This window comes from Nematolebias whitei, chromosome 11, assembly GCF_014905685.2.
Source record: "Nematolebias whitei isolate Nwh7 chromosome 11, NemWhi1, whole genome shotgun sequence".
NCBI classification, from domain to species: Eukaryota; Metazoa; Chordata; class Actinopteri; order Cyprinodontiformes; family Rivulidae; genus Nematolebias; species Nematolebias whitei.
The window spans coordinates 40,683,149-40,710,682 of record NC_056508.1 but is presented as its reverse complement, the minus strand read 5'-3'; the positions used below and the strand labels follow the sequence as shown (position 1 = coordinate 40,710,682).

Below are 27,534 nucleotides of genomic sequence, written 5' to 3'. Positions count from 1 at the left end.
AGCCAGAAGTCCCCGTGAACGGATCCAAATCCACTTTTGTATTGCTTCCAGTCTTGTTGGAAAGATGTCAGGCCAATCTTGCGCCGTTGAATCAGAGTCCAACCACCGCCGTTTGTCTTCATATCGCAGAAGACCTGAAACCAAAGAGCAGTTGTTTGGCTGCCTGCACTAGAAGACTGTGGGAATGAGAAAAGGCAACGGTGCAAGATTCACAACGAACTTACGCTGAGCTCAGGTGTACCCAGGAAGTCATCTTTAGGGAGTTTGTACACGCCAGAAATTTTGTAGTTTTTGCCAAAAAGTGATGCGCAGTCGTATATAGCAGCTGAAAAAGAACAAATATTACAAGCTATGTTAAATCCATCTGCAGTTTTATGTGTGTTTTTTGGGAAAACTGGCTGCTGTAATAAAACGTGTGTATGCTGATTGACTTGACAGGCTCAAAAATGACCTTTACTCTCATCAAAAGCAAACAGAAAACGTTAAGCACAAATCCTGCTTTTTATCCCTTTTAATGATGTCATACGAAGGATCACAAAGTCACCGTGGAGCACTGAGCCCTAAATGTGATGGGACGTTTAAACCTTTCACTTTTTGTCTAATCTGCACATCTTTTCCTGTCCTGCTCTCCCCTCGCTGATTTACTCAAGTTTGAGAAAAGTCCTCTTGTTCTCTTTTTGTGTAGCATGAATGAGTCCTTGTTAGACTGCACCGTTCAGCCACTGAAATAATAAATGACGTAATGGTTGGTTGTATAGCAGCCAGCGCTGATTAGTGGTGTGTTGAAGTTGAGCTGAACGCTGCTGGAGCTATTTATTGACAGCCTTGCAGATGGAACTGTGTGCTTCCAAATGAATACTTTTTACTTCTTTTGGGCAGCTCAGTGTGTGCACTGTAATCAACCCTGCTACTGATTTCCCAGCAGCTGACTGGAGCCCAGAAAGCAGTGAACAAAGACTGATTATAGTACTTTGTAGCTAAAATAATTACAGTATATGACTCTACCTATGGTTGTTTTAAACAGCTCACTCTACTGGATGATAGCTGCAGTGAATAAACAACTAACATTTTAACCATCAAATAATGATCATGTCTTATTAAAAACATAACCAATAATAATAAAATAGAACAAAAATCTAAAAGTCAAACCAAAACTAAAAAAAAACGGCTAAGTCAAAGGTTTGTTTTTCAAATTTAGTTTACTCTAAATTATTTTTCTTTACAGCTTTTAATGTCAGCTGCTCCATATAAAATTTTGAAAATGCATCAGAATCTTAATTTTCAACACCTTTCATACTTTTGCAGCTTGTATTGCTTAAATATGCACTCATCTAAGCAAGTATCATCACTAATTTAGTTATTCAATACTTTTTTGCGAGCGAAAACTCACCTGATGAAGTCTGTGTCGCCGATTGTAGAGTTTGCAGCTGCATGATCTCCACTCGATTGTTGACCTCCGAGTACTTGCTCTCTGCCTCTGTGACCCGAGTGTCTAGCTGCTGCTTCTGCTTGTTCAGCTCCATTACTTGCCTCACAACATTAATTAAGTCTGTCTCCTGCTTGCGACTCATCTCTTCGAGGATGCTGGTCAGATTGGCCACCTGAACTTTGAGAGAGCGCACCTCATCGCAGCACTGACCCTTTGGGGTCTTTAGAGGCACCGGTCTCTTCTTAGGCTTCTGGGCCTCGGTTTTTGCTAACAACAGCAGCACGACACCCAAGGCTAAAATACTCAGATTCATTTTTGACATTCTTTTTGATTTAAAAGTACACAATCCTTCTGTTTTAGTCGTTTTTAGTAGTTTTTTGTATTTTTTTTTTTATTTCAGCACTTGCTTCTAAAAGTATCAAAAGACTCGGGTGTAGCGAAGCAGAAATGTTGATAAGTTGAAGTTTTCTTTGTGACCCGCGGCTCACCGATGGTTTGTCTCCATTCCTCTGAGAAGCCCTCCTCTGGTTGTGCACCTTAAATAGTTTGTATGGGTCCTCCCCCTCTTTACTGTTGAGCTGACCCTCTCCAACCTTGTGGGTGGGGGATCTTTTTCAAACCCCCCCTTTCCTCCATGACGTCACTCTACTGTAAAGTATGAGAGAAAGTACCGGCAATCGCTCACGTTTCCCTTTCAGGTGTTTAAGGTTTCTGGGCTCTAATAGTTTTTTTTTGTTGTTGTTGCTGGAAGAACATCATGAACATGAGGAAAAGAACCAAGGGTCACTGTCTGGACTTGTGGCATTTTTTAGTATACGTATGATCATGCACAATCTTTTAAATGCTTCAACTTTACTTTCCGGAGTAGCTGAAATGTCATTTAGTCATCCTGAGTAGCTGTTTGGTGCTGTGGAACAGCTGGAGGTAATTTCCTTGTCTGTTGTCACACTTAAGTCATCACTTTAATGACAGATTAGACTATCCTTAGGCCTCGCCACATTTCTTGTAAATTTGGTCTTCACTTGCTGAGAAATGTGTGAAGTCACTAAGTACTTTTAATTGTAGGTTGTTTTTTCTGTTGATGCCACCCTTTTTGGCAAATGTTTATAAGGCTTTTAATTTTTTTTTCACGACCAAGTTTTGTAGAGTATAATTTCAAATGGGTGTTAATACAAAGAAAAATAACTCCGTAAAACTGTTAAGAGGAAAAAAAAAACCCATCATAACAGTTTTAATTCAGCAGAAAATGCTCTGATCCAAGAAAATAAAGTAGGAATGCATGATATTGGATTTTTGGCCGATATCCGATATGTTAGAACTTATTTGACTGATAACCAATACCGGTATTTTTAATATACTTTTCTTTGTCAGAACATAGCCCTCTTATTTAGGCTTATTTGCTACAAAAAAAATGTGTAACAGCTGTAAGAGTTGGTCACATATATTCAGTAACAACCATATGCAAAGCACTTTAACTTATATTAAATGAAAAGTGTTAAATGTTATTTATTAGCATTAGTCACCTGTGAGGTTGTCTCACTTGTGGAGGCTTGTTCTGGGTTTCTAGCTGCAGTGTGGGATCCTCTGCACTCTTGTGCATGAAGGACAGCCTTTTTAAGTTCAAAATTTGTGTCTATCCATTGTGCCGTAAGACTAATCATGCTAACGGGGCTAACACGACGTCCAAATGTCTGTGGTAAAACTCACCCAAGTGCTGTCGGCTATTAGCTTCTCAATGACGTCGGGAATGACGGCTTGTAACTCGAGTAAGGCTACGTCGGAAAAATATATCTGACTGGGGACGATGTAACGAGGCTCAACGTAGTCCAAAAATCTTCAGAATCCAGTATCCTCAACGAAAAAAACTTCCACACCGCCGACATTTTGAATTTTCCTCTTCGCCGTGATCAGATCAGGCAGGCGCACGTGACGTCATCGCGTTGTGCTGATGCTGCAGGCATCCTTGTCACTGGGTTGTCATACAAAAACAGCGTATTTTATATCGGTGAGTGATTTTGATGGAATGTCCGATATTGAACTTTAACGCTAATATCGGCCGATACGATACCACGCCGATAATATCGTGCATCCCAAAAAAAAAAGGTCCAAATTCTGTGTTCTGCCTGTATTTTTTTTTTAAAGCATAACATTTTGCCACGATGCATATAAATTTTAAATATTTTACATAATGTGCTTTTCTTTACCGGCAACTTCAAAAATAAGAAATGGTTTTAGTGAACATTGGAACAAATCACCAACTTGTATTTTGTTTTTTCTATCAAAATAAATTAACTTTTTCCCATAATAACCCATAATAAAAGTTTAGAACCTGTGCAAAGGAGTCGCCTTGAGTGTGTTTGACAGGATAATTGCCTCCATAATTATTTTTGAAATGCAATATTTCCATGGAAGAAGAACCTCTGGAAGCTCAACCACTCAGTGTGACGTTTGCAAATATGAGTCAGAGCCAGGTTTTTAACACTTACGGTTTTGGAGGATACAGCGTAGCTCGTGGCCTGGAAATGTTGTCCTCACTAAGCTAACTCGTAGTTTAATAGGTAAATTCTGCTAAATTTGGTGTTTTCAGGCCTAATAAGTGTTTTCAAACTGAAAATTTCTGGAATGTTTTCTCTTTTAGAAAATTTTGAAATGTCAGTCACCGAAACGGTCATAAAAGGAAGCTTTTACAAATATATGGAAGATTTTCTTAATCCTCCTTTTGTGTCTCATTCCATCTTCCCTGTCAGGCGCTCCAACATAGGCACTTTAACTTTATTACATTTCATTCCATAGTAAAATAGTATTAATATTGTTTGTCTGTTGATTTTCATGCAATCATAAAAGAGTATTTTTGTGACATTTTAAAAATGTATCTTGGTTTTCAAGTAATTTGGTCGTATGTATTGTATATAGAATACTAGTAACCTCAGAACTTACTGGTACTTGAACTTTCTGGCACAGATCGGCCTAAAGTGGTGCAAAAGAGTGATAGAATAATAGAATTAAAGCTAAAACAAAACTAGATGCTTAAATAGGCATCTACTGTTATATTACATAAGCACGCACCACCAATTTAGCTTTATATTTTAAAAAAGGTCATGCCTTTTTCCGTTTGTAACAAGCAGAATGTTTGGCATGCATCTTCACTGATTCACACTATCCAACACACAAATAAGGAAAAAGTTAAACCATCCGTTTTGATTTTTTGGATCATGGGCGCTGCAAATTTGAGAATAAACAGTGCTTTGTCTTATTCCGAAGGATTACATAAAAAGTGCTCTGTTTTTTTATTTTGATGCTTCACAGAGTTGGCACTAAACATTTGGATGCGCAGTCCTTTTTCCAAGAGTCAGTGTTTCCTGAATAGTGATCCTAGGACATTTGAATCAGTCAATGGATTCTACATTTTTCTTTGTTCCTCTGTTTTTTTAGTTGTCTTTGAAAATGGATTTGGAGTTGCTATCCTAGCACCGTAGTTTAGGATATCTTATATGTGTGTGTGTGTATTTACTTATTTATTCCTGTTTTATTTTTTTATATGCTTGTTTGTATATTTCCTATGTAGCCAGCTGTATGACAGTTTTTTATTTGTCTTTTACAAACAAAAAAAAAAGCTTTACAGATATATTTGATAACTATTCATTGACTGCCTGTTAATATTTACCAGAAGGCAATGATGTACGAAGTCTCTTGGTAAAATTTAATACAATTCACTCCTCTGCGTTTTCTCTTTGCGGTAACTGCTCTGTGAGTCACATCTTCTCAGCAAAGCCTCCCAAAGGCATCCTTTTCCTCTGGCCCCAGACTTCGTCGTCATGCTTTTTTCACTAACGTGCCATGGAGGTTTTTTTTATATAGATAGCTTCATGGTGTTTTTCTGCTTTGAAGCAGCTTCCGAAGCTTCTTTCTTCTGGCATTGTAGTATGTCCTCAAAGGCATTAGTAAAACATTATGTAATCCAAGAGCGATTACCAGGGCTTGCTGTCAACTCGGTGAGTTCATTTATAAGAAAGGAAACGTGAAATTAGCAGCCAGTAGCTTTGGATCCCAAAATTTTATACCACAAAACCTCGTATAATCTTTATTAACTGTAACATTTGACACCTACAGGTTATGTAAGCACAGTTGCATAATGAGCATTTTTGTATCAAAAATTTTATATAACCGAACAATACTTCATTTATCCTTTTTTTTTTAGCAGACAATATATTTGAAATGCTTTTGTTTGAATAATTTTTTTATACCATGGGATTTTTTTTATTATTGGACCTTTATTTATACAGGTTAGTTCCCACTGAGCCTCAAAGACTCATTTACAAAGAGACCTGTTACATACAACATACAGGCAGGTGAGAAAAAGAGAGCACGAGGGTGGAGGAAGCCAAAAAAAAAAATCATGTTTCACATCATATCCTGGCCGGTAAACGGTGTAAAAGATACACAAAAAGACCTTGCAACCTAAAACGGCAACAAACAATGACATCACAAATTAATTTATGCACAGAGGTTGACAAAGGCGGTGAGTTATTCATAGACACTCCAGAAAGTTCCAAAGTTCTGATAAGATGGTGCAGTGTCTATCAGCATCTTGGTTCTGATAAGGCCACAGATGTCCTCGGGAGTGTGTGTGAGGGTGGGGTGGTGGTGTGGGGGCAGGATTAAATTAATAAAACACAACACTTATTTGGTGCATTAATCAAATATTAGAATAATGATTAAGGTTTAGCTTATCACTTAAAAAATCCAATCCCCAAAACCCTGGAGTAAACTTTCTCTGGAAGGCTGATAGGAGTAATTTTTTGATGGGCTCTCTTGGCTCAAGACATGCCCTCCTTGGTTGCTGCTGGGCGGCGTTTGGTCCTTTTACAACTAAAGCAAGAACTGTGCTTGCATTCTTGGTATCAATTTAAGCTTGTATCAGGCACTTGTTGGACTCTGCCCGTGCTTCATCTATGTTACCAATCCTGTTTGTGATATTTATGGACAACATCCTGAGGTTTTATCATGGGTTAGTGGGTCTGGTTTGGGAGCTTTACTTTTTTAATGTGATGTGTCATTGTTGACTTCTTCAAGCCAAGAGCTTTAGTGACATTTTTAGACATTTATGTTTAGATCTAGAGCCTGACCAATATGGAAAATTTGGCTATCATGATACCAATATTGGGAGGGGAAGGCGACAACTGATAACCGATGTAATGGCTGAAAATTTTTTAGCTTTGTCCCCCCACAAGAATCTAAGAAAACCGCGAGTGGGGCTTGTTTATTTAGCGCAGCTGTTAGCAACCATGAAGCTAAGCAAATCAGATCCATGCTGTATCTAGTCCCATACCAGGTTTCCAAGTGTTGCAGTGGTCATAAAAACAGTCTTCCTCACATGCATTCACATTTTCTTTTTTCCACTATACATCTTAAAGTATCAAGTAAAACAGGTCCCTCTTGTAAATGAGTCCTCGTGGCCCAATGAGACTAGCCTGTATAAATAAAGGTTGAATGAAAAAGTGTGTCACAAAAATATAAATCAAACAAAGAATCATTCTTCATCATTAAACAAAGAAACGCCCTTCCCTGTTAGTCACGTATGGTGAAGGCCTAATTAGTATTGATCAGTGGCGTTTATTTTTCTTTGCAGAAAAGTAAAGATTTCAGACAAACGATGCATTTCATTAAAGATGACATATCACTGTTCAGCAAAATATGTTACACAGTATCGCTCCCTGCTTCTGCTGTGCTGAATGTCAAAAGTGAAACTTAAGGCGATGACTGGAGGGGGTCGTGGGGTTGTAGATGTAGGACAGCTGACTTGGGACTAGAATGTCGCGGTTCGACTCACCGCCATGCCCACGTCGTAATGTCCCTGAGCAAGGCTCCCAATCCCTAATCGCTCCCCGGGTGCTTTCATAGCTGTCCACCATTCCATCTGGGTGTATCTCAGGTGTGACAGTTAAATGCAGAGAAATAATTTCCTCATTGTATGGAAACATGCAATGATGACAACATGTAGCACTTCACTTAATGACTGAAAGTAGTCTTCATGTGCCCTCTGCGGGATACATTGCACAATTTCAGCTGTTTCCCAGCATTTTAGAAGTGAAAATTAGGTGTTTATTTCAATTCAATTCAGTTTATTTATATAGCGCCAAGTTACGAACAGAAGTCATCTCTGGCACTGAACAGAAACATTCATATAAAATATCGACACATAATGGGATAATTATCACAGATACGATAGGTCCCCAGATGTCTGTTGGCCTAAAATATTATCCCTACCAATATATCAGCCAGGCTCTATTTAAAATGAGCATTTGGTGTTTATTTGTTTATTTTTGTTTTTGTTGTTTTTAAAGCCATAGTTCTTGTTTGAGAAAAGGTTGACTTATTTAAGATTGAGAGTAAGTCTCTGCCTTAAGTGAAGTTTAAGTATATTGGTCACAAATGATGGTTAGCTGTTCAATAACTGAATATCCATATCAAAGCTTCATCGGCAGTAATGTTGGTGTTGCTCCAGTCTGTGGTGGTGAGGAAAGAGTTGAGTAAAAAGGCAAAGCTCTCGATTTGCTTTTTGATGGGGTTGGAACTTAAATGGTTCTGGAAAATTGGAGACTGAAGGAAAGCAAACAGGCTACTATGGATTTAAAGTCAACTATAATAGAGTGAGCAGTATTTCTTTTTTAAACCTGGTCACGTTTAAGGACAAAATGAACTGTTCCATACTTTCTTTAATGAGGGACCCAATATGCACCAGAACATCTTCCATCTGAGAGTGGCAAACTTTGTGCCCTGGAAGTTCATAAAATAAATAGTGGCTTAAGCCAGGAATGTCTGCCAGGTGTTGTCCATTGTTGTACTGTATATTTTGAATACAGGCCAGGCTGTGACCATCTGCACTCAATCCTACAAACTCAATAGCTGGGACTAAAGAAAGAGAATGGATTAAGCACTATCTATTATAAATTGTTTTCCCTGCATTTATGTATTTGTGAGCATCTGCCACATGCTCTTTTCTCAGAAGGATATTTCATGACACAATTGCGTTGTGGATCAAAAACAACAGCAACAAATAAATAAATAAATTACACATCAACATGTAGACCCCCTAGTTCAAGACATAAGTAAGTTAAGGGCTTGATTGAACTGAAATTAAAAAAGCAAACAATAACTGTTTTCAGGACTTTGCATGATTCCATGGAAGTACAGTTAATTTGACCAACATGTGGTTGGTGTATTTTTTGTTCAAGGTAGTTACTCAAAAAATAATAATCTTTGGCACAGGTCTTTTTTTTTTTTCTTGGGCATTCCAATAAGGTGGCCATCATGTGTTTTCCTTTATGGACAACTAGAGACACTTTGTTTTTTTGGCTTATTGACCTAAAAGTGAGGATTTCAGGGGCCTCATATTTCAGCCGTACCCCACTGTGGGCAGTAGTCTGGTGAATGCAGGCATTGAATTATTTCTCCAGCTTATGTCTCAGTGGCCTCTTAACACGCCTAACTTTCGTCAGAAAAATGAAAAACATAAAAATGTCATCATATTGGGTTGTGAACTATTTGAGTGGTCTGTTTATTTTTTCCTCTGTAGTATAATGTTAACAGGCATGTTATTGTTCTTTTGGCTTTGTGTTTGAGAATTGTTTGGAACTCATTAATGTTAATCATTTTCCAGTTGTGTCTTACAGATGTTTGAATGAGATTATCAGTGCTAAAGAAAAATTGCAGTTTGTCTCTTCTATGGAAAACTGGTCACCATGAAACAATGAACAAATCTGAATGAATCACAATTTCTCCATAAACTCAACACGTTTTATGATATTGCTATTTATTTTGTAAATACATTTCTGAATCTATTGTTTAAGTCTACTTAAGGTTCTTTTTTTTATTTTTTTTTTAACAACAGCTTTATGCAGAGAATTTCTCCTGTACACTTTTGCAAATCCAGGTTCTTTGCTGGACTTGTTTTCACATAAACATGAGCTCATCTTGGCTGTTGATGTCCTATTACTTTTCCATATTATTCTTTTTCCTAGTTGATTTTTGTTCCAATGACAGTCTGATGTGTACCAGTGGAGAGCCTACACAGTATAAAGATTCACCTTCATGGTGTGAATCACTTCCTTTTCCCCTGGAATCTTATTGATTGCACATGAACAGTTATTTAGGTGGAAATTCCCCACAAATGTCAGACAAACATTCTATATATAGTAGCAGCATTTGCTGGATAACTGTCATATATATATATATATATATTCATACCTTTTGTTCAGTTTTCCAGTAGCCGTCAACCTCCACCCATAAAAACATTTCTGTAAAATATCAAATATTCTCAGAAACTTTCTGTATAGCTCATGAAGTTACAGATAGCCCACTTGTATCTTATTCAGCTGAAGTTTTTTTTATGGGCTTGGCCCTCATTTTTTTCCCCCTGTATTTACTCCCGCTAGGATCTATTCTTCAGAAACATGGTGTCGCTTTCCATTTTTATGCTGATGACATCCAGATTTATGTTCCACTAAAACAAGAAAAGCAATACTCCGTGAACCAACTCCTGGAATATATTGCAGAAATCAGAGCATGGATGTTGATGATTTTTTTTTTTTTTTTACATTTAAATGAGCAAAAGATGGAGGTCTTATTGTTTAAGCGCAGTGACGATTCCAAAGTCCATTTGAATCTGGGTCTTTTAACGCAACATCTGACTGAGAGCAACTAACCTGGGTGTAAGGCTGGACAATGATTTTAAACTCGCTGCACAGATTAAATGAATTATTATTATTTTCATCATTTTCATTATTATTAAATGAATGATCAAATCCAGCTTTCGTCACCTGCAACACCTGGCCACGGTCAAACCATTTATTATTTCACAGCATCATTATGACATTTTAATCCATGTTTAGATTACTGTAATTCACTTCATGCCGGGCTGAGCCAGTCATTACTGAATCGACTTCAGCTGGTTCAGAAAGCTGCTGCTCACCTTTGAACTGGTACCAGAAAAACGAGAGCACATCACCCCTGTTTTAGAATCACCGCATTGGCTCATAGTTCACTTCCGGATTGATTTTAAGGTCATTTTATTTGTTTTAAAATGTTTTTATGGTCTCACCCCACAGTATCTGTCCGACTTGCTCCAGCTGTACGTTCCCTCACGCTCTCTCAGGTCGGCAGATCCTGTTCTTCATTCCAAAATGAAAGGGAAGGCTGAGAGGTGACCGAGCGTTTTCAGTCGCTGCTCCTAAACCGTGGACCGAGCTGCCTTTGCACATTAGACAGGCTGACTCACTTCCTGTTTTTAAATCATCTCTTAAAACACATTTTTTTCTCTTTGGCTTTTCACTTGGCTTATGTTGGATTTTAATGTATTTTGTAATTGTTTTTATTCTATTCTATGTTTTATTAGGATTTTAACGGTTAATTGTTTTTGACCATTTCAACTGATTTTATTGTATTTGTGTTATCGCTGTACATCACTTTGATTAATAGTGTTTTTTAAGGTGCTTTATAAATAAAGTTGTTCTGTATTATATTTCAACTCCTTTGTCATATTTACAAACTATGTTTAGTTCTTTGGTATTGAACCCAATTTATGTTTTAATTTAAAAGTGCTTCATATTATCTCTCAATGCTATCGAGTTTGTCATTTCTAAGGTATCTTTATCTTGACAAAACATTTTAAAATGCCTGGTTTGTATGCCGATTCAGTACGGCACCATTATAGCTTTACTATCCAGTGTGTTTAAGGTACATTCAAATTAAAAAATATATATTTTAAGTGTTCAGATGAAATAGGTAATTATTAAACAGTAAAATAAAGGGATCCACAATGATTGGACCAAGTTTTTTGCATGCCAAGTTTTACTTGAGAAGAACGTTATGTGGGCCTTTCCATCTGGATGCATTTAGACAGCTTCTGCTTGGAGCTGGAAGCCAGATGGCTTCAGTGGAGGGACAATGAAATCTCCTGTGTCTACGGTAGAGAACACTCCTATTCTGATTTGTCTTCAGATAAAAACACATCTGGACATCTTTGGTATCGATGTGTGGTGGAGATCTTGCTGTTTTTGTTCTTTTGTTGTTTAAAAGGTTTTTAATTCACAACAGATAACAAAAGCTCTAATGGAAAAGACAGAACATACAACATAATTATGTGATATCGTCATTGTTTTTTTAGAATTCTTTGTGGAAGTTGTGTTTATTGGAGACGTTGGGTAGTTATGTAATTGACCATTGAAACAATGCCCTTCATCATCCTCCGTGAGAGTCACGGAGACGAATGCTTGTTTACTAAAGTCACTTTACTTTGTGCAGTCACACTTTGTTTAGTTTGATTTCCCCAACGTCAAGTCTTGCATTTTATTTACATAAGTGGCTTTTATAAATTGCAAAGTGCTTACACGTGTCCCAAACAGGCTCCATCATCCTTGTAGGATCCAGGATTCAAAACTCAAGTTGTGTTAAATGGGCCAGTAGCTTTGATTTAGTGATAAAATATTCTCAGAGTTTTTAATACACATGCATTATATAAAGGGTTGCTACCTTTGCCATCAGTATAGATCCAAATTGCCATGTCATTGAGAAGTGCTGAATATCTCCATCTTCTACTGCTTATCCGTAGTCGGGTTGCAGAGAGAAACCCAGACATCGCTCTCCCCAGCGACACTTTCTAGCTCTGCCTGGGAGACTTTGAGGCATTCCCGGAGACTAAATCTTTCCTGGGGCCTCTTACCAGTGGGACATGCCCAAAAGAGGTGTCCAGAAGGCATCCCAATACATGCCTGAACCACCTCAACAGACTCCTTTCAATGCAAATGAGCAGTGGCTCTTCTCCAAGCTCCCCTGGATGACTGAGATCCTCACCCTATCTCTAAGGCTGAGCCTGGCCACCCTGCGATGGAAGCTCATTTCGGCCGCTTGCATCCGGGATCTCGTTCTTTCAGTCACGGTCCAAACCTCATGACCACAGGTGTGGGTTGGATTAGCATTCACTATTCAAATCCGTCAGCAGTGGGGGGACATCAGTGTACCACTTGTATTTAATTTAGTTTAATTTAATTTAATGTCATCGTTACAAGATCCTTGGATTTTTTTTAGCCAGTCCTGATTGTGCCTTTGTTCTGTTTGAGTAAAGGTTAGATTCAATACAGGATCCATGCATCCATTATTTTTACCAGCTGCTTCTTTCCAGGTCATGAGGAGCTAGTGCCTATCTGTGTTAGAGGCAGGGTACACCTGAACAGGTCACTACCCACCTTGTTGATATTCATGCTAAGATTTTCATGTACCCTGCATTTTGTCCACCTTTTAAAACCATACTTTTCTCTAAATAGTCTTCCAGGGTTTGTCTTATAGTAAACTAATAGTATGCTGTTGTTTTTGGCTAATTTTCAGCATCAACAATAAACTTCAGCAGCCCGAGGCGGCATCAGGAGTGCTGGAATATGCAATGAAACATTTTGGTGAATTGGTAAGTTTTTGTTTTAGTTTTTTAAATCCTACCATTAAAAAAGTCCTGATTTAGCTATTTTTACTTTATTTTGATTTTCCAGAGTAAAATATTTGCCTATAGCAGGTAAAATATCTGTTATGTACTACCACTTTATCCAAATTTTACATATGAACAAAACTGATATTCTCCCATGATTAAGTGTAATTTTGTACTGCATAAACATATCATGTTATTTTATTAATTTTAAAATGTATACATTTTTAATCACTATTATTTTTATTAAAACTCACACACACTCAGGTTTTTGCGTTTCTCTGTCCTTTTAGGCTAAATACCATACTCACTTCATTGGGCTGTATTGTGTGTGTGGTTTCTCATCGGGGTGTCCTTTCATGATAGACATATTTTAACATAGATTATAATTTAAGGTTATTGCCTTTCCACAAACTGCTCATTAGGAATCGTGTGTCTCTAATGTGCAGCATGTGGGAAAAGCCATCTGTTACACTAATCCAAGGTTAACGGCAAGGAGGAGAATGATGGACTTTTTGTTTTTGTTTGACAGAAATTTTCGTACACTTTCACACATTTTATGTGACTCTTGGGTAAATATTTTAAAATCCAGCTTGAGACTTCTGCATCCTTTTTACAATTATAAGTATGTAATGCTTCATTTCAACGAATTCCAACAGTATTTCATTATTAGGTGTTTAAAAGGTCCCCCTGTAAGCTGACATCAGTATGTTAGGACTGTTATCTACAGTGCAATCTATCCTAAAATTGTTTGTATTTTTACATTTCTTATGGATTGACTGTTTAATCTCTAGATTTCTTTCCCTGCACACAGAGGACTGCAGCTTCCTGATATTAACACATATTTATTTATAGGTGAGCTCAGTCCACATTATGCTTAAATGTCCAAGAGTGGACATGATGGACAGGACGCAGTCACATTTTCTCAATTTGTCACTTAAGAAGGAAAAAGCATTTTATTGTTTTTACATGTCTCTTTCCCTCATTCCAAGTATTGTAACTGTGTTTGCTTTGAATAATTGAACAAAATGTTTTTTATACAAGAAGTTTTTAAAATAGCTTTTTGTTCAGTTTTAACACATTTTACATAACTTATCAGGCTTCTATCATCCTATTAGGCATCAGGGCATTTATCAGGCTTCGGTCGAAGCTGAAATTATAGATTGTGATGTAATAATAATAATCAAAACAAAGTTCTGGTCAAAATTAATTCAGACATGTTTTTGTCAGTGGAAATTTTTGCTTTTTTGTAATGGATTCACACAGATCATTTTTCTATACCTACTGACTAAATGTTGCAAGTTTTGTTGATAGTTCTTTCGTTTATCCTGAATTACCATGAATCTGTTATTTCTGTCCTCCAGCCTAAAGTCAGTAGTGAGAAGATGCTGTGAATATATTTCAGACGCAGAGAATTTGCGATTTGATAAGAATTTCCATAAGAGAACTCAGATGGAATAATTTTTTTTTTGTGCCTCTGTAAACTGCCTTTATGGTTTCTCTATAAAAGCACAGTAAAAACAGTTTTGCACAGTTTATTATCAAAGAGCACATTTATGAGTTGAACATTTGGAATGTTTTTCTACGAGGGGAAGTAATGGTTCCCTGTCAAGGCCACTGAATAAAAATCATCACTAAAACACAAAGAAAGTCTACGTTGTTGGTGTAGGTGGCTCCCTGACTATCTTAAAATACACTATTAGAGGCAGAATGTCCAGGTTTAATTCATGAAGTTTTAAATTGTAGTTATTCATTTCTAAAGCTGAACATTGGTTGTTTCAGATTTGTATGTGAGTGTAAATAAACAGATATTGTCAAAAACACTTTTTGACCATTAAAGAGGTCAGCTAACATTTAGCTGTAAGTTATACATCAGATGTGCTTAAGGAGAAAAATAATAGTTAACAGTTAAGTGAATAGTTTAACAGCTCGACCTATTGGATTGCTGTAAATTGCAGAATCTTGAACTAAACTCGCATGAAAGCTTTCCTGTTTTCCTGCTATTGCTTATTGTTGTTGAAGTCCACAACAATAGCATGCATGATATAAAATTATTCTTTTGTAAAACTATTATACAACTGAGGTTTATTTTTTTTGTCTCATGCCATGGTCTTGTTTACATTTTTGGACATATTGACAATGATTCAAAGCGCTTTTTTTTTTTTTTATTCAATGGGTTTACAGCATATTGTGTGCAGTTTAGGCAATTTTGGCAGCTGATCATGTGTTTATTATATCTATTCTTTATTCGATTTTTTTATTAGGAAATCCAAGCCACTTGGTATGAGAAGCTTCATGAGTGGGAGGATGCTCTGGTGGCATATGACAAGAAGATTGACATGAACAAAGAGGACCCAGAGCTTATCCTTGGCAGGATGCGCTGCTTAGAGGCCTTGGGAGAATGGTACGTCATTAGTTAAATCTATTGTACCCACACTTTTATCATTATGAATATAGGTCTTTTGGATTCCTGATGTTTCTGTTACCGTGACTAAAATGCATAAAAATAGTATTTAGAATTTTAGACTTGCACCTACTTTTGCAGCCTAGTCTAATAAGTCTCGATTTTAGGTGTTTACTAGTTACTGTGACCTGACCGAAGCAATTTCAGTATGGAATTTATTAGCAGACATCCATTGCCACTAAGAGATGACAGCAGGAAAGTCAAACCTCACCACAGCTGAGGCTCAGCTTCAAAACAGCTGTTCTCTTTAAAAACATATATTTTTAAGGAAAAATAAAGTAACAAGATGCCCAAAATGTCTATATTAATAGAGTGCCACATTATTCACGACACAACACAGATGCTGATGTAACCTGCCATTAGTTTAAATGGAGACTTGATTTTGGCAATAGTGTAAATTAAAATGCCTCTTCAAATCCTGTTATTCATCATCCTCTTGGATAGTTTGTTGCCAGTGTAGGCATTAAGATGTCCCCCACACTGAATTGTAATATACCATTATAAAGCCTTTGGGAGTAATATTTGGTCATTGTTATTTCAACAAGTGATACTTGAAAACTTATTAGATAAACATACCTATTTTCAAGGCCTAATTATTTTTTAATTATTAATATTCTACATTATATATGTTGGTAAAATAATATTTTGATTGAACTGAACACAAGGATTAAAACGGGAAGACTCCGTTAAAACTGAACCATAATGTCTGGGTTTTTTTTTTGCATTGACAAGTCAAAATGTCATGAAAAAGTCTTCACAAGGTTTACACATTATTGCTCTTAAAATTTTGAAACATTTTTACCATCTCATTTATGTTTTTGTATTTATTTTTTTTATACATTGTCCTTTCAGGGAAGGACTTACAGGATTTTTTTGTTGTTGTTGATTGTCTGATGCAGACACACGCACACCTCGTCTTTTTGTTTTGCTAGAAAACATCATTGACGTCCACCTTTGCATCCGTCTCTTTTTTCTTTATGCTCTAAACTCTCTCCAGCATTCTGCCTGTTAAACATATAATTTGGGTTCCATCTTTGCCTGCACAATGCACCGTATTTTCTAAATAAACAACACAACCTTATTACATTTGTCCCCAGTGGTAGCATCCATTTGTTTTCTGTTCTTGATCTTATCAGACGGTTATGAAACTAAGTCTGCTTTGAGATGTTCATCTCTAACAACAAACAAATAAATAAATGATGGCAGATGTTGCAGAAATGTTAGTTTCCTATTTATCCTCAGCCAAAAATGCATGCCTTCTAAAGCTTCCTTCATGCATCATCCTGCAGCAAAAGTAAATTTGTATATATCAGTATTGAAACATGAACCTTGGATGAGGGCTTGCAGTATACAGCAGTGTGAGTATTGCACATTATATAAATAAAACAAAATCCCTGTGGAGTTGCAGTAAGAGCTGTTGTGAAATTTATGCAGTCAAGATGAAATAATCCCTTCTTTATATTTCTTAGCCCATCTCTTTCAATAATGTGACCTATCACATCAAATCATTAAGTACATTTTCACATTCTTGACTTTTTAAACTACATTTTGATACATCATCCTGATACGAGCGGTTCCAGAGACGTGGCTTGATTTGTCTTTCTGATCAGGTTAACCCCTGGAAAATTTGTCTACATCCTGTTTTTAGTGTCTTCTAATGAAGATTCCTTGATGTCATTTGAACGGGGAAACCTCAGACTATATTTGGATATCAGGATTTCACAGCTGGTAAAGCGAAAAGGGAAAGTAGTAAAAATTGAAGGCTTTTCTATGCAAAATCATCCATAGCTGGTATTGCTCAGAAAGGGTTTCAAAACTTTATGATTATATTTGGAACCTTTTTCAAGAGATCCATAGATATTTATTCATCATATTTTGACAAAATCCAATATTCACAATTTTTTCTACAAATGCACTATAGCTGCCTATATCTCAACATACCACTATGCTACTTAATCTCAGTTTGATGTGATATTATAGTATACTAATTCATGGATAATTTGTTAAGTTTCATACCATTTGGGCATAGTTTGATATTCTTGTTTTTGCACAAAGCATGTTGAAAATGCTTACCGGTAATTTAAGGTACTGCTTTATGGCTCATTATCTTGGGATCACAGGACTACAGTAAAATCATCACCTGAGTACTCTTGTCAATCCAGAATTGAGGTTTTTTTTTCTGTTTTTGATATTATCTGCTGTTCTTTCTGTCATATTTATCTTCTATCTTTGTAAATGTTTTCCAGGGGCCAGCTGCACCAGCAGTGCTGTGAAGAGTGGACTCTGGTCAGTGAGGAAACCCAGGCTAAGATGGCTCGTATGGCTGCTGCCGCCGCCTGGGGTTTAGGTAACCACTCACATGCCTTGTATCAGTTGTGTGTATCAATCATTATTTATTTATTAATTTCTCTTTTGGCTGCTCCCTTCTTTAGGGGTCACCACAGCGAACTAAGTCGCCCTAAGACTTGGCACTTGCATCAATCATTAATTAAAAATACAAATTTGAAAAATGGTTAACCGAGACTAATATAATGTTAGTGAGTACATGGTAAGGAAAAACATGCACCTAACCAATTTCTATGTGATTCTGAGCTACAAGAACCAGTGAAAATGGTAACATACCTGCCAAGTCTCCCTTGCAAAAAAATCATAAAAAATCATAACATGCAATAACAAAGGAAAATTATGTCTAATTCTACAGAACCTTATTGATTGTTGATCACTGGTTTTGACTATGTAAACCCATTGAATACTTGAAGGTTCAGCACCCACTTAAAGTCTCAATTGCTTTTAAGGGGTTGTCACTGTCGTAGAATATGATGGCTATATGTTTTTTATTGCATTTGGGCTCTATACAAGTGTTACAAAAAACAAACCAAAAAAAAAAAAAACTCCAATCAAGTCAAACCTGAGCAGGCTGATGATGTCACACCAGGGTCTGAGCACAGACAGAAATGTGGAGCTCGGTGAGCTCTTCCTCTCTTTCCTCTTCTAAAACAGATAATGAATCTCTTACTTCCTCATCAAAGTCTTCACTCTGTCTCAGACTCTTGTTTTTCTTTTTCATCTCTGCCAATCTGTCTTGAGACGGTTCTGACTACAGTTCCGTTCATTTTTGTGTTTGCGGCTCCATCTCTCACGTCAAACAAAAGCTGCAGCTTCACGTTCAAAATTGTTTCATTGTTTCGACTCAAACACTGAAACTTACTAAACTAAGCACTAAACACACTGCACCCTAACTATAAAATCCAAACATGCTAAATATCACAAATCTCATTACTCCCGCTGTGTCTCTGTCGCCGCCAAACTTCAACTTTCACTCTTTTTTCTTCTTACTGGAGTTTTTTCAGTGTTTGACAATAACTTTGGGCCTCATTCAGAAAGAGGTGGGGGTGGGTGGGTTTGTTTAGCAGGGGTGGGGTTGAGAACAGATGGGGGATGGGGATGTTTTCGCCATGAGACTGCACATCTTTGCAGTTGCTTCCAGCCTTATGTAATAGAAATCTGGCATGACCTGGCAACTCATGTAAGGAAGTGAATGCAGCTTGAAATTGTCACAAAAACTCAGTTTTATAAACGACTTTTTGTTACTTTTTTCAAAATTTTTCACAGAACATAGGTATTTATTTGTGTCTCTTCATATTTCGCTGGATATGTAATGTGAAAAAACTGGTGGGTGTTGGACTTTAAGTGGCACCTGGGTGACAGAATTGTTCATGTAGGTGTTTAAAGTTACTGCTTTTTATATTAAGGTTTTTGTTGTAAAGTATAGTCCAAAGCAGCCATGATAGCATGCTAGTTTAGGTTAATCATTCATCAATATAACATTTGTGTGAAAAAATGTAGTAATCATCACCTACTTCATTCTCTTTGTTTTTCCGTAATGGGACTATTTCTCTAGGACACTGGGACAGCATGGAGGAGTACACTTGTATGATTCCAAGAGATACCCATGATGGTGCTTTTTATAGAGCAGTTCTAGCCCTGCATCAGGACCTCTTCTCATTGGCCCAGCAGGTGTGTGACATCATTACTCATCGCTGTGAACCAATGGACAAAATGTACATGTAAAGTTAATACGCTTGGAAACATTTTCACGTAAACATGCTTTTTGGAAATTGATCTGATCTTGTAGCTTCTGGAATTTTACTTACCGGGAATCTTTATTATTGTTATTATTTATTAGTTCTTACTGCTGTTCCAGACATGATTGAATTCCCTTCACTGGTTTTGGCTTCTTATGAATAGTAATAAAAATGCACCAGGCTTGTTTTTACATTTTTATTTATTAATAATTATTTTTTTCAATTTTATTTGTTTGTTTTTGTACACAGGTTTTGGTGTTTAAATTTTATGTAGCTGCTAAAATCATAAATCATCACAGCCTTTGGCTGTTCTGTTATTCTTCCTGTCTGCCTTTTGAAGGTCTGATGCAGGTTGGGGGGATGTTTTTCTCATTTGATGACGATTGGGGGTTCATAGATGAGCTCATGGTCCCTGAAGCTGGATTTGTTCAAGCTGGATGCCAGCACATTAAACACACACGCTTCAGCGCCAGACAACAGTAAACACTTGCTTGTCCAATTGCTCTGTACTCATCCTTTCAGTTCTCTCTTTACTATTAAGCCCTGGGGACCTGCTTTCTGAGCCCCCTCTTCTCATCAACGTCATGCTCCCCCCTCTAATTTAAAGATTTGATCCAGGTGTGGCATATAGCTTCTGCAGAATGCAAAAAGCAGGCTTTTGACTTTATGCAGACAATGACCGACTCACAATGAAAGAGAAGGAATTAGAAGCAGATTGAGCGAGGATTAGAGCATAAATGTCAGCATGAGCTCAGTCTAGTTTTCCGGATCTGGTTGGTAATCCTTGCACTAAAGTCCTCTTGACTCTGTAGGGCTTTTTTCCCTTCCCTTTAAACCCCCAACAACCAAACGTGGTCTATAATTTATTAAATGTGTTTGTGTGAAATGTCCTAAGTGGCTTTATTTTAAAACCTTACTGATTAACCTCAGGTTAGGACTTGGGTCATGCCTTCCCTTGGTAAGCTTTCTGCTGTGCCAGTATTCACAGTACATTTTGTCTTTCACGGTTTGTTTCATTTGCAGGGTGGGATTTTCAAACTGGTGTTCTGCTTTTGACCTGACACCATGCTTCTGTTTAGTTTCTTGTTCCATTAGAAAGTTTTGGTCCAAACCAGTAACAAGCATGTCTTCATGCCACTCCATAATAATTAAGTTACATCACAGGATCCAAATCTTGGTAAATAGGTATGACCTTTACATAAGAGTTTAGAAGATTTGGTTAGTTGGTGTTTTGTGCTGCCAGAAGCCAGACGCTGCATTTATCAGGAGTCGTCTGGACTGCACATTTCCAGTAAGGCCCTTGAACAGTAATTCATGAGTAAACAGGATTGTAACTGTGGAGAGACTATAAAGCAGCCTCATTGTCACCTCGTATCAACCACCTTCCCCAAACACCACCTCTTGCTATGCAAGCCTCAGGAGGTGTTTTGGCATGCCATCCATCCTTTCCAGGCCTGTGAAAAAAAAATAATTGGTGGGAGTCAGTTTGAAACAGCTGTGTCCTGGCCTTGGAGAGCTTCCTTCGTTATTCTCTCTCTCTCTCTTTCCCATCCCACTAATAACAGTTCTCCAAAAACGTTGGTCAAAGAAGAGATTGCCAGTTTTTCTGCTGCAATATTTGTGTCCTCGTTTGTCCTTTTTGTCAACCTTTTCTCTCAGTTTCTGTTTTTCCACTCCTCAGGATACTCAAAGGTGATGGAGGGACTCCAGTGTTCATAAATTAGAGAGGCGAAGTTATGACGGGAACAGTCAGAAAGATGGAATCTTATTAATGAGTCAGTAGCGCACAGTAATGCCCCAAAACAGGAAGACACTAAAACGATGTGAGGGGTGAAAACATCTGACTGTTGGCTGGTCATAATGTTTTTAGAGTCTGCAATGCACTGCTGGCAGGAACTAAAACTTCCAACTCCAATTATGAATTCTCATTAGTCACCTTACGCTTTCTCTTTATTTCCTTTAGTGCTCATTCATATTAAGCTGTTTTCTAAAGTTTATTTGACACCTGAAACTCAGGTTACATAACCTCTGCACCGTTTCTCTCAACACTTTTTTTTTTACCTCTCCTCATAAAACATTTTGCACTCAGCAGAGTATCAAATCATTGTTGCTATTAAAGAAGTCATTCTAGTTCTAGTTTCACAAACACATCACTATTGGCAGCTTTTATGTTAGAAGATTGAGACACACCTTCAATTATTTGTACAAAGTGTTTGGTTTCCTGGCAAATGTTCAGGCTCAGAATATCCTAAAGAAAACCTGTTTCAGGGTCTATGATGTATGATTGTACACTCTGGAGTTATTCTAACTTGACAACAATAATGCAACTAAAACAGAGCAAAAATATAAATAAAACTTGTCAAATTGATTTCTACAGATGACAAAGTTTAACAGGCTCAGAAAATAAAATAGCAAATCAGAGCACCATTTACTTAAAATATACATAAATCAGACTTGAAATTAAAACATGGTCATTTAAATGTATTAGTTATTTCATTTTAAGTTTATAATTGGCATAATTTTCTGTTTTAAATATAGTGTATTGACAAAGCAAGAGACCTTCTGGATGCTGAGCTGACAGCCATGGCTGGAGAGAGCTACAGCCGAGCGTATGGGGTAAGTATTGCTTTGATACGCCAGAAGGGGAAAAAAGTTAATGTTTTGCTTAAACATACCCATATTTTCCGGCGTATAAGTCGCATCAGTCCAAAAAAGCATCATGAAGAGGAAAAACAACATATATAAGTCACTTTGGCGTATAAGTCACATTTATTATGTGTTTATTTAATGGTCAAAACAGTTTCATTTTGCCTGGGTGGCGCGGTGCCATCCATCCATCCATCGCGGCCGGAGCCGCTAGCTCTCCAGCGTTCCTCCACCTGCACCAGCTGAGTGAAGCGAGCGTGCACGGCAGAACTCGCTGTTGCACTTCTTAGAAAAATTAAAGCATCAGTCAAAAATTGCTTTATTAATATGGAAACGAAACATATATAAGTCGCTTCGGCGTATAAGTCGCAGGACTGACAAATCTATGTATAGAACTGCGACTTATACGCTGGAAGATACGGTACTTGGTCTCCTAGGTTTCATGTATTTTATTGCACAACTAAAAAATATTGTTAAAGCAATTATTTAACATTTTAGTCTGATTTTTGGGAAGGTAAAATAATGTCTAGTTCTCTAATAAATTTTATTTTGACATTGTTTTTATAAGGATTAACTAGTACAAGTTGATGTTCATAGTGTGGTTGAAAATCTTGTATGCTGACTTTAGATTCACCTTAGATAAAATATAAACAAGTCCCTGGTCATGAAGAATATGTATTTTGTGTCTGAAATCACAGAACTGAGTTCATTGTTTGCTGGATGTGCTAATTGTATATACCAATTCAAAATATTTACATCTTAACCATCCTGTCACACAGCCCAGATATGACCTGTGCCTAATCTGAACATTATTGATGCTATAATTATTATAACGAATGTGTGGATGTGTGTGTTTTTGGTTCTCAGGCCATGGTGTCCTGCCAAATGCTGTCAGAGCTCGAGGAAGTAATCCAGTATAAGCTGGTGCCAGAGAGGAGAGACATCATCAGGGAGACGTGGTGGGAGAGGCTTCAGGTAACTGCAGCACTTGAAGTATGGGCACGTAGATACTCACGTGTGCAGACTTTAATGCAATGTGAAGCAGATGTTGGAAAAGCTACTGTTACTAATGAAAAACATCCATTGCACAGGCACGTTGAGACACACTCGCCAATATCTCAGTGTCTGAACCTCCTGTAATCTCTCTTTTTTATTGTTCCCACAGGAAACTTCTAAATGTTTTACCTGAATTGTCAGTAAAACTATTCCAATGATATCAGTAGTTTGTTAAATTTTAGCTGTCTATATACAATACATGTCACGTGCATGTAGCGCATTCCCAAAGCTACAGCGTAGAAGCTAGTCATGTTTTTATATTGTTTGTCTGTCTGTGTATGCCATCACTGCAAAATGTGAACCCGATGACACCCATTATAGCAGGAAACTATCACATACTGTGGGTGGATTTGTGTACTTTGGCAAGTGTTCAGTTGTCTGTCTGCCTTTCTTTCTGTATGTGTGGACAGATTCTTTCAGTACAGAAGCACCACAGACATCAAATGGTTCATAACGAGGCTTTATACATGTGTAACTGAAGCACAAATAGAATTAAAATTACATTATGAGTGAGGTCCTACCTATATTCACAGACATTAGCCTGATGCTCATGTTTTGAGTGTGTAACAGCCTATATATTTGTGAATGCCTTTCAAAAAAGATTTATGGAGTGCCAAAGCAAATAAATTTTAAGTTCAGACTGTAATATAGGTTAGTTTTAAGGTAATTTATGTTATTTATGATTTGGAGCTTAAAAACATGTACAAGAATCATGTAGAACACATTTATATAGTTGTAATAAATCATGTTTTTTTCCCACTCCCCTGTACGTTTGCCAGAAGTGCAAATTATACCGCAAGAATTATGTAGCATCATACTTTTACTACTGTTTTGTCTGTGATGCCTACCTCTGCAGCATTTTGTTATATTTGAGCTAATATAATATTAAATAAAAGATTACCAGTAACTAGCTAGTTAATTAATGATCTGTACATATGTATTCTACTTGTAGCATCCAATTAGCTTTTTATACTGTTACACTGGCAAACAGGCTAGAACACAGAAGACTAGATTCATCTACTGGAGCTGGAGAACAGTAACTGATGACACAGAGACTGAAATAGGTTTCTGATGGTACTGTGTGTATTATAATAAAGAAAAAGCAATAACAAAAATGTGTAAAATAAATAACCAATAAAAATAAACCAAATACAACAAAGTATGTGCAAAGTGCTGCAGCAGTTATTGTTCTTAAGTGCACTTAAATATTATTGCAAGAGACAAATCAAAATCAGTGCAAGCCCTCGTCAGAGAAAAAAATAAGGAAAAGTCCATCATCAGCTGTGCCAACGATCCATGTCTTTGACACAACTAGAGTTTAGAATGTTCATGGAGTTTTTAAGAGTTCATATGAGTTCAAGCAAGAGGAAACGTGATCTGAAGACTCCAGTGTGTTGGAAGCTGTTTTTTATGTGGGCAAATCTAGTTTAAGGAGACAGGGCCTTAGGCTGCATCAGCCTCCTACCAGACCATAGGACGAGTTCAGTTGTAGGCTGGGATTTTGTACCCCCAGCTGTGCAGTTGGTTAACTTGCCATCAACAAACCTCCAAGTTGATTGACAAGGTTTGAGGAAATCCAAGTTCATTCAAGTCCGCCTGGCCTGTATTAGACAAACACGACTTGTAAGGTTCTATAAACCAAGCAAATAGCAAATCCTAAATTTAATAAAAGCTCGACCATGTGTACACATATCAACATGAATCCAAAATAAAACTAAAAAATGCCAAAATTCCAAATAAATACATTATTAATATTTACAATGGAATACTACTGTTCGGTGTTTGTACACAGAACAAAGTAACAAATAATCCATAATAGGCCTACAATGCAATACAAACAGCATTGGGTCTGTTAAAAGCTAAGCATTAGCAGCTAATGCTAAAACGAACAATTCAGACTCACTGATTCCAAGATAATTTCACACTTAAATGGATAAAAATGTCCCTCTGTGTGTTGGTTTTCCGTTCTAAAGGTTTTACATAAATACATTTAGTCAAATAATACAGGAAAAACACTTTGAAGATCAAAATAACCAATTGTTTGTACAAACATACCTGGTAGTAGCCATCAACCTGCTTCTTCCATCAGCCATGTGATTGAGAGGAAGTCAGTGCAGTTTCTACCTTTCCTCCATGGCCACAGTTGGTTAAACCAGAGGTGCCCAAAGTGGGGCCTGCGGGCCAGAGTTGACCCGCCAAGCCATTTTGATTTGTCCCGCCAAGCTGTCCTCATTACTATATTAAAATTTCCTTTTGAAGAATCATTGTGTTTACAATCGGTCAGTCTAAGTTTAATGTTAGATGGAAAGTTGGCCCAATGACAACTGTAATGACACTACACAGCTGGATTGATTAATTTGTGCATTAATTTTTTAAAATTTTAATAATTTTTATTTTATTTTGACAGACTTCATACTGTCTCTCAGCAGTTTCTTGCTGCTGAATAAAATTTCCTTTGACAAAGCTGAGCATCATGTAATGTAAAATTAAAAAAACATCATTAGGATTTTGTAAGGAAACAGTTCTCAAACCTTCAATTCACCAAAATATTGAATAAGTGTTGAATAAATATGGAATAAATGACAACAGTCTCAAAACAGGCCAGTAAAGTCTATAATTTTTCACACCACCTGTCAGTCAATCCAGTAGGCACGTCAGCAACTGACCAGTCAGCAACTGACCAGTCAGCGACATCAATTTGTCCTGAATGAACGTCCCTTACCTGTAGAGCTGCAGCTTTGCAGTCAGAGATCTCAATAATAACTGTTTACATGTTTTGTTTCATGTTAATCTACTGTAATAAACCTTTGTAAAATACACCAAAATGAAGGAAATGGCATTTGCTGTATTCAAAATTCTCTGGGGGAGGACCCCTGTATAATAAATAAATGGACTTTACTTAAAGAAGTATTTGCATTTCATGTATTATATTATTGCATTTGGCCTGCAGCCCTCTGATAGATTTTAAAGTTGGCCTTTTCAGAGAAAAACTTTGGGCACCCCTGGGTTAAACACAATCACATGACATGTGATGGGTGGAACTACTCTGTGAGCACATGACTCGAGGGGTATTCACAGACAGCAGAAAGTGGGAATTTAAAGAACACATAGGTCTACAGAAAGAAATATATATATAGTTTTTACCCGGGGCTACATACTGTTCTACCTCAGACGTCTTGTTTTCTACCATGTGAACTTATAATTATGTATGGTAGCATAAAAAACAATAACATGTAGAAGATTAGTAGACACATGTATTACAAGTAAAACTCCTACTCACATTTTTATTTTTCTAGTTTAACAGTTAATGTTTTTCTTGTTAAGGCAGAATGAAAAGAGTCTTTTTGTTTTTGTTTTTGCTTCAGGGTTGTCAGCGTATTGTAGAAGATTGGCAGAGAATCTTGATGGTCCGATCCCTGGTTATCAACCCCCACGAGGACATGAGGACTTGGTTAAAGTATGCCAGTCTTTGTGGGAAGAGCGGACGCCTAGTGAGTACATCAACACAATTGTCTGAAACGTTTTAATATTCTTCCATTTATTGTTATATAATATTCTGTGGAAATAAACTGCAGCTTTGTTTGACAAGAGAATAAATTTAAGCTCTGAGAACGTTAATCGTTGCCATAAATTCCACTTCATTTCAGCTAGTTTGAAGCTGCCACTAATGAAAGCTGCACAGCATCCCAAAATTACGCTGTTTAAGAAACCTGAAACTACACGTCTATTTAATTAAGTCGTGTAAATTTTCTTTTTTTCAACATCACTGTTATTCTAATCAGTTGAATAAGTTAGCAGGCAAGCTTGTTGTTTTTAAGCACACACATTTTGAGTGCCAAATTGCTAAAAGTGCAGGAATCTGTGGGGAAAAAAAAGAAACGTATTATATTTTCAGTAATTGTGAGAGGAAATGTATTCTTAATGATGAATAAAGGTCTGTATGTGAACGTTTATTTAACGTCATGAAAAATAAACTTTCTTACAGTTCAGCTACTTCTTGTGAAACTTTGCGTCTAACTTCATCCTTCTAGGCTCTTGCCCACAAGACCCTTGTGCTCCTTTTGGGCGTTGACCCCTCCAAGCAACTCGATCACCCGCTGCCTACATCCCACCCACACGTCACATACGCATACATGAAATACATGTGGAAGAGTGACCGCAAGGTAGGAAGCTGAACTTTTCTGCTACGTTGTTTATAGTTAGTTTTATATAATGCATGTGCCTAAAAAATGACTGCCGTATATCATTTCAGTATAGCTAGGACTGTGGGATAATATTTATTTACTTTAAGTCAAATAATCAAGTTTGGGTCTGATTGTTAGTGAAGAACCTTCAGATAAACCCAGATGTAAACCTGGAACACCACTCAGATTAATTACAA

At 37.1% G+C, this 27,534-nt stretch overlaps 1 protein-coding gene across 1 annotated transcript in view; it reads left to right on the top strand.

Annotated features, from left to right (window-relative positions):
* The window catches only part of mtor (mechanistic target of rapamycin kinase), a 94,319-nt gene that overhangs the window by 40,287 nt on the left and 26,498 nt on the right, over positions 1–27,534 (top strand). Inside the window, exons 29-36 of the mRNA XM_037684998.1 lie at positions 12,812–12,887; positions 15,167–15,306; positions 17,613–17,713; positions 19,268–19,383; positions 21,990–22,067; positions 22,965–23,072; positions 26,519–26,644; positions 27,185–27,316. Of these exons, the coding sequence (XP_037540926.1) occupies positions 12,812–12,887; positions 15,167–15,306; positions 17,613–17,713; positions 19,268–19,383; positions 21,990–22,067; positions 22,965–23,072; positions 26,519–26,644; positions 27,185–27,316 (877 nt within the window). The remainder of the gene's footprint in view (positions 1–12,811; positions 12,888–15,166; positions 15,307–17,612; positions 17,714–19,267; positions 19,384–21,989; positions 22,068–22,964; positions 23,073–26,518; positions 26,645–27,184; positions 27,317–27,534) is intronic.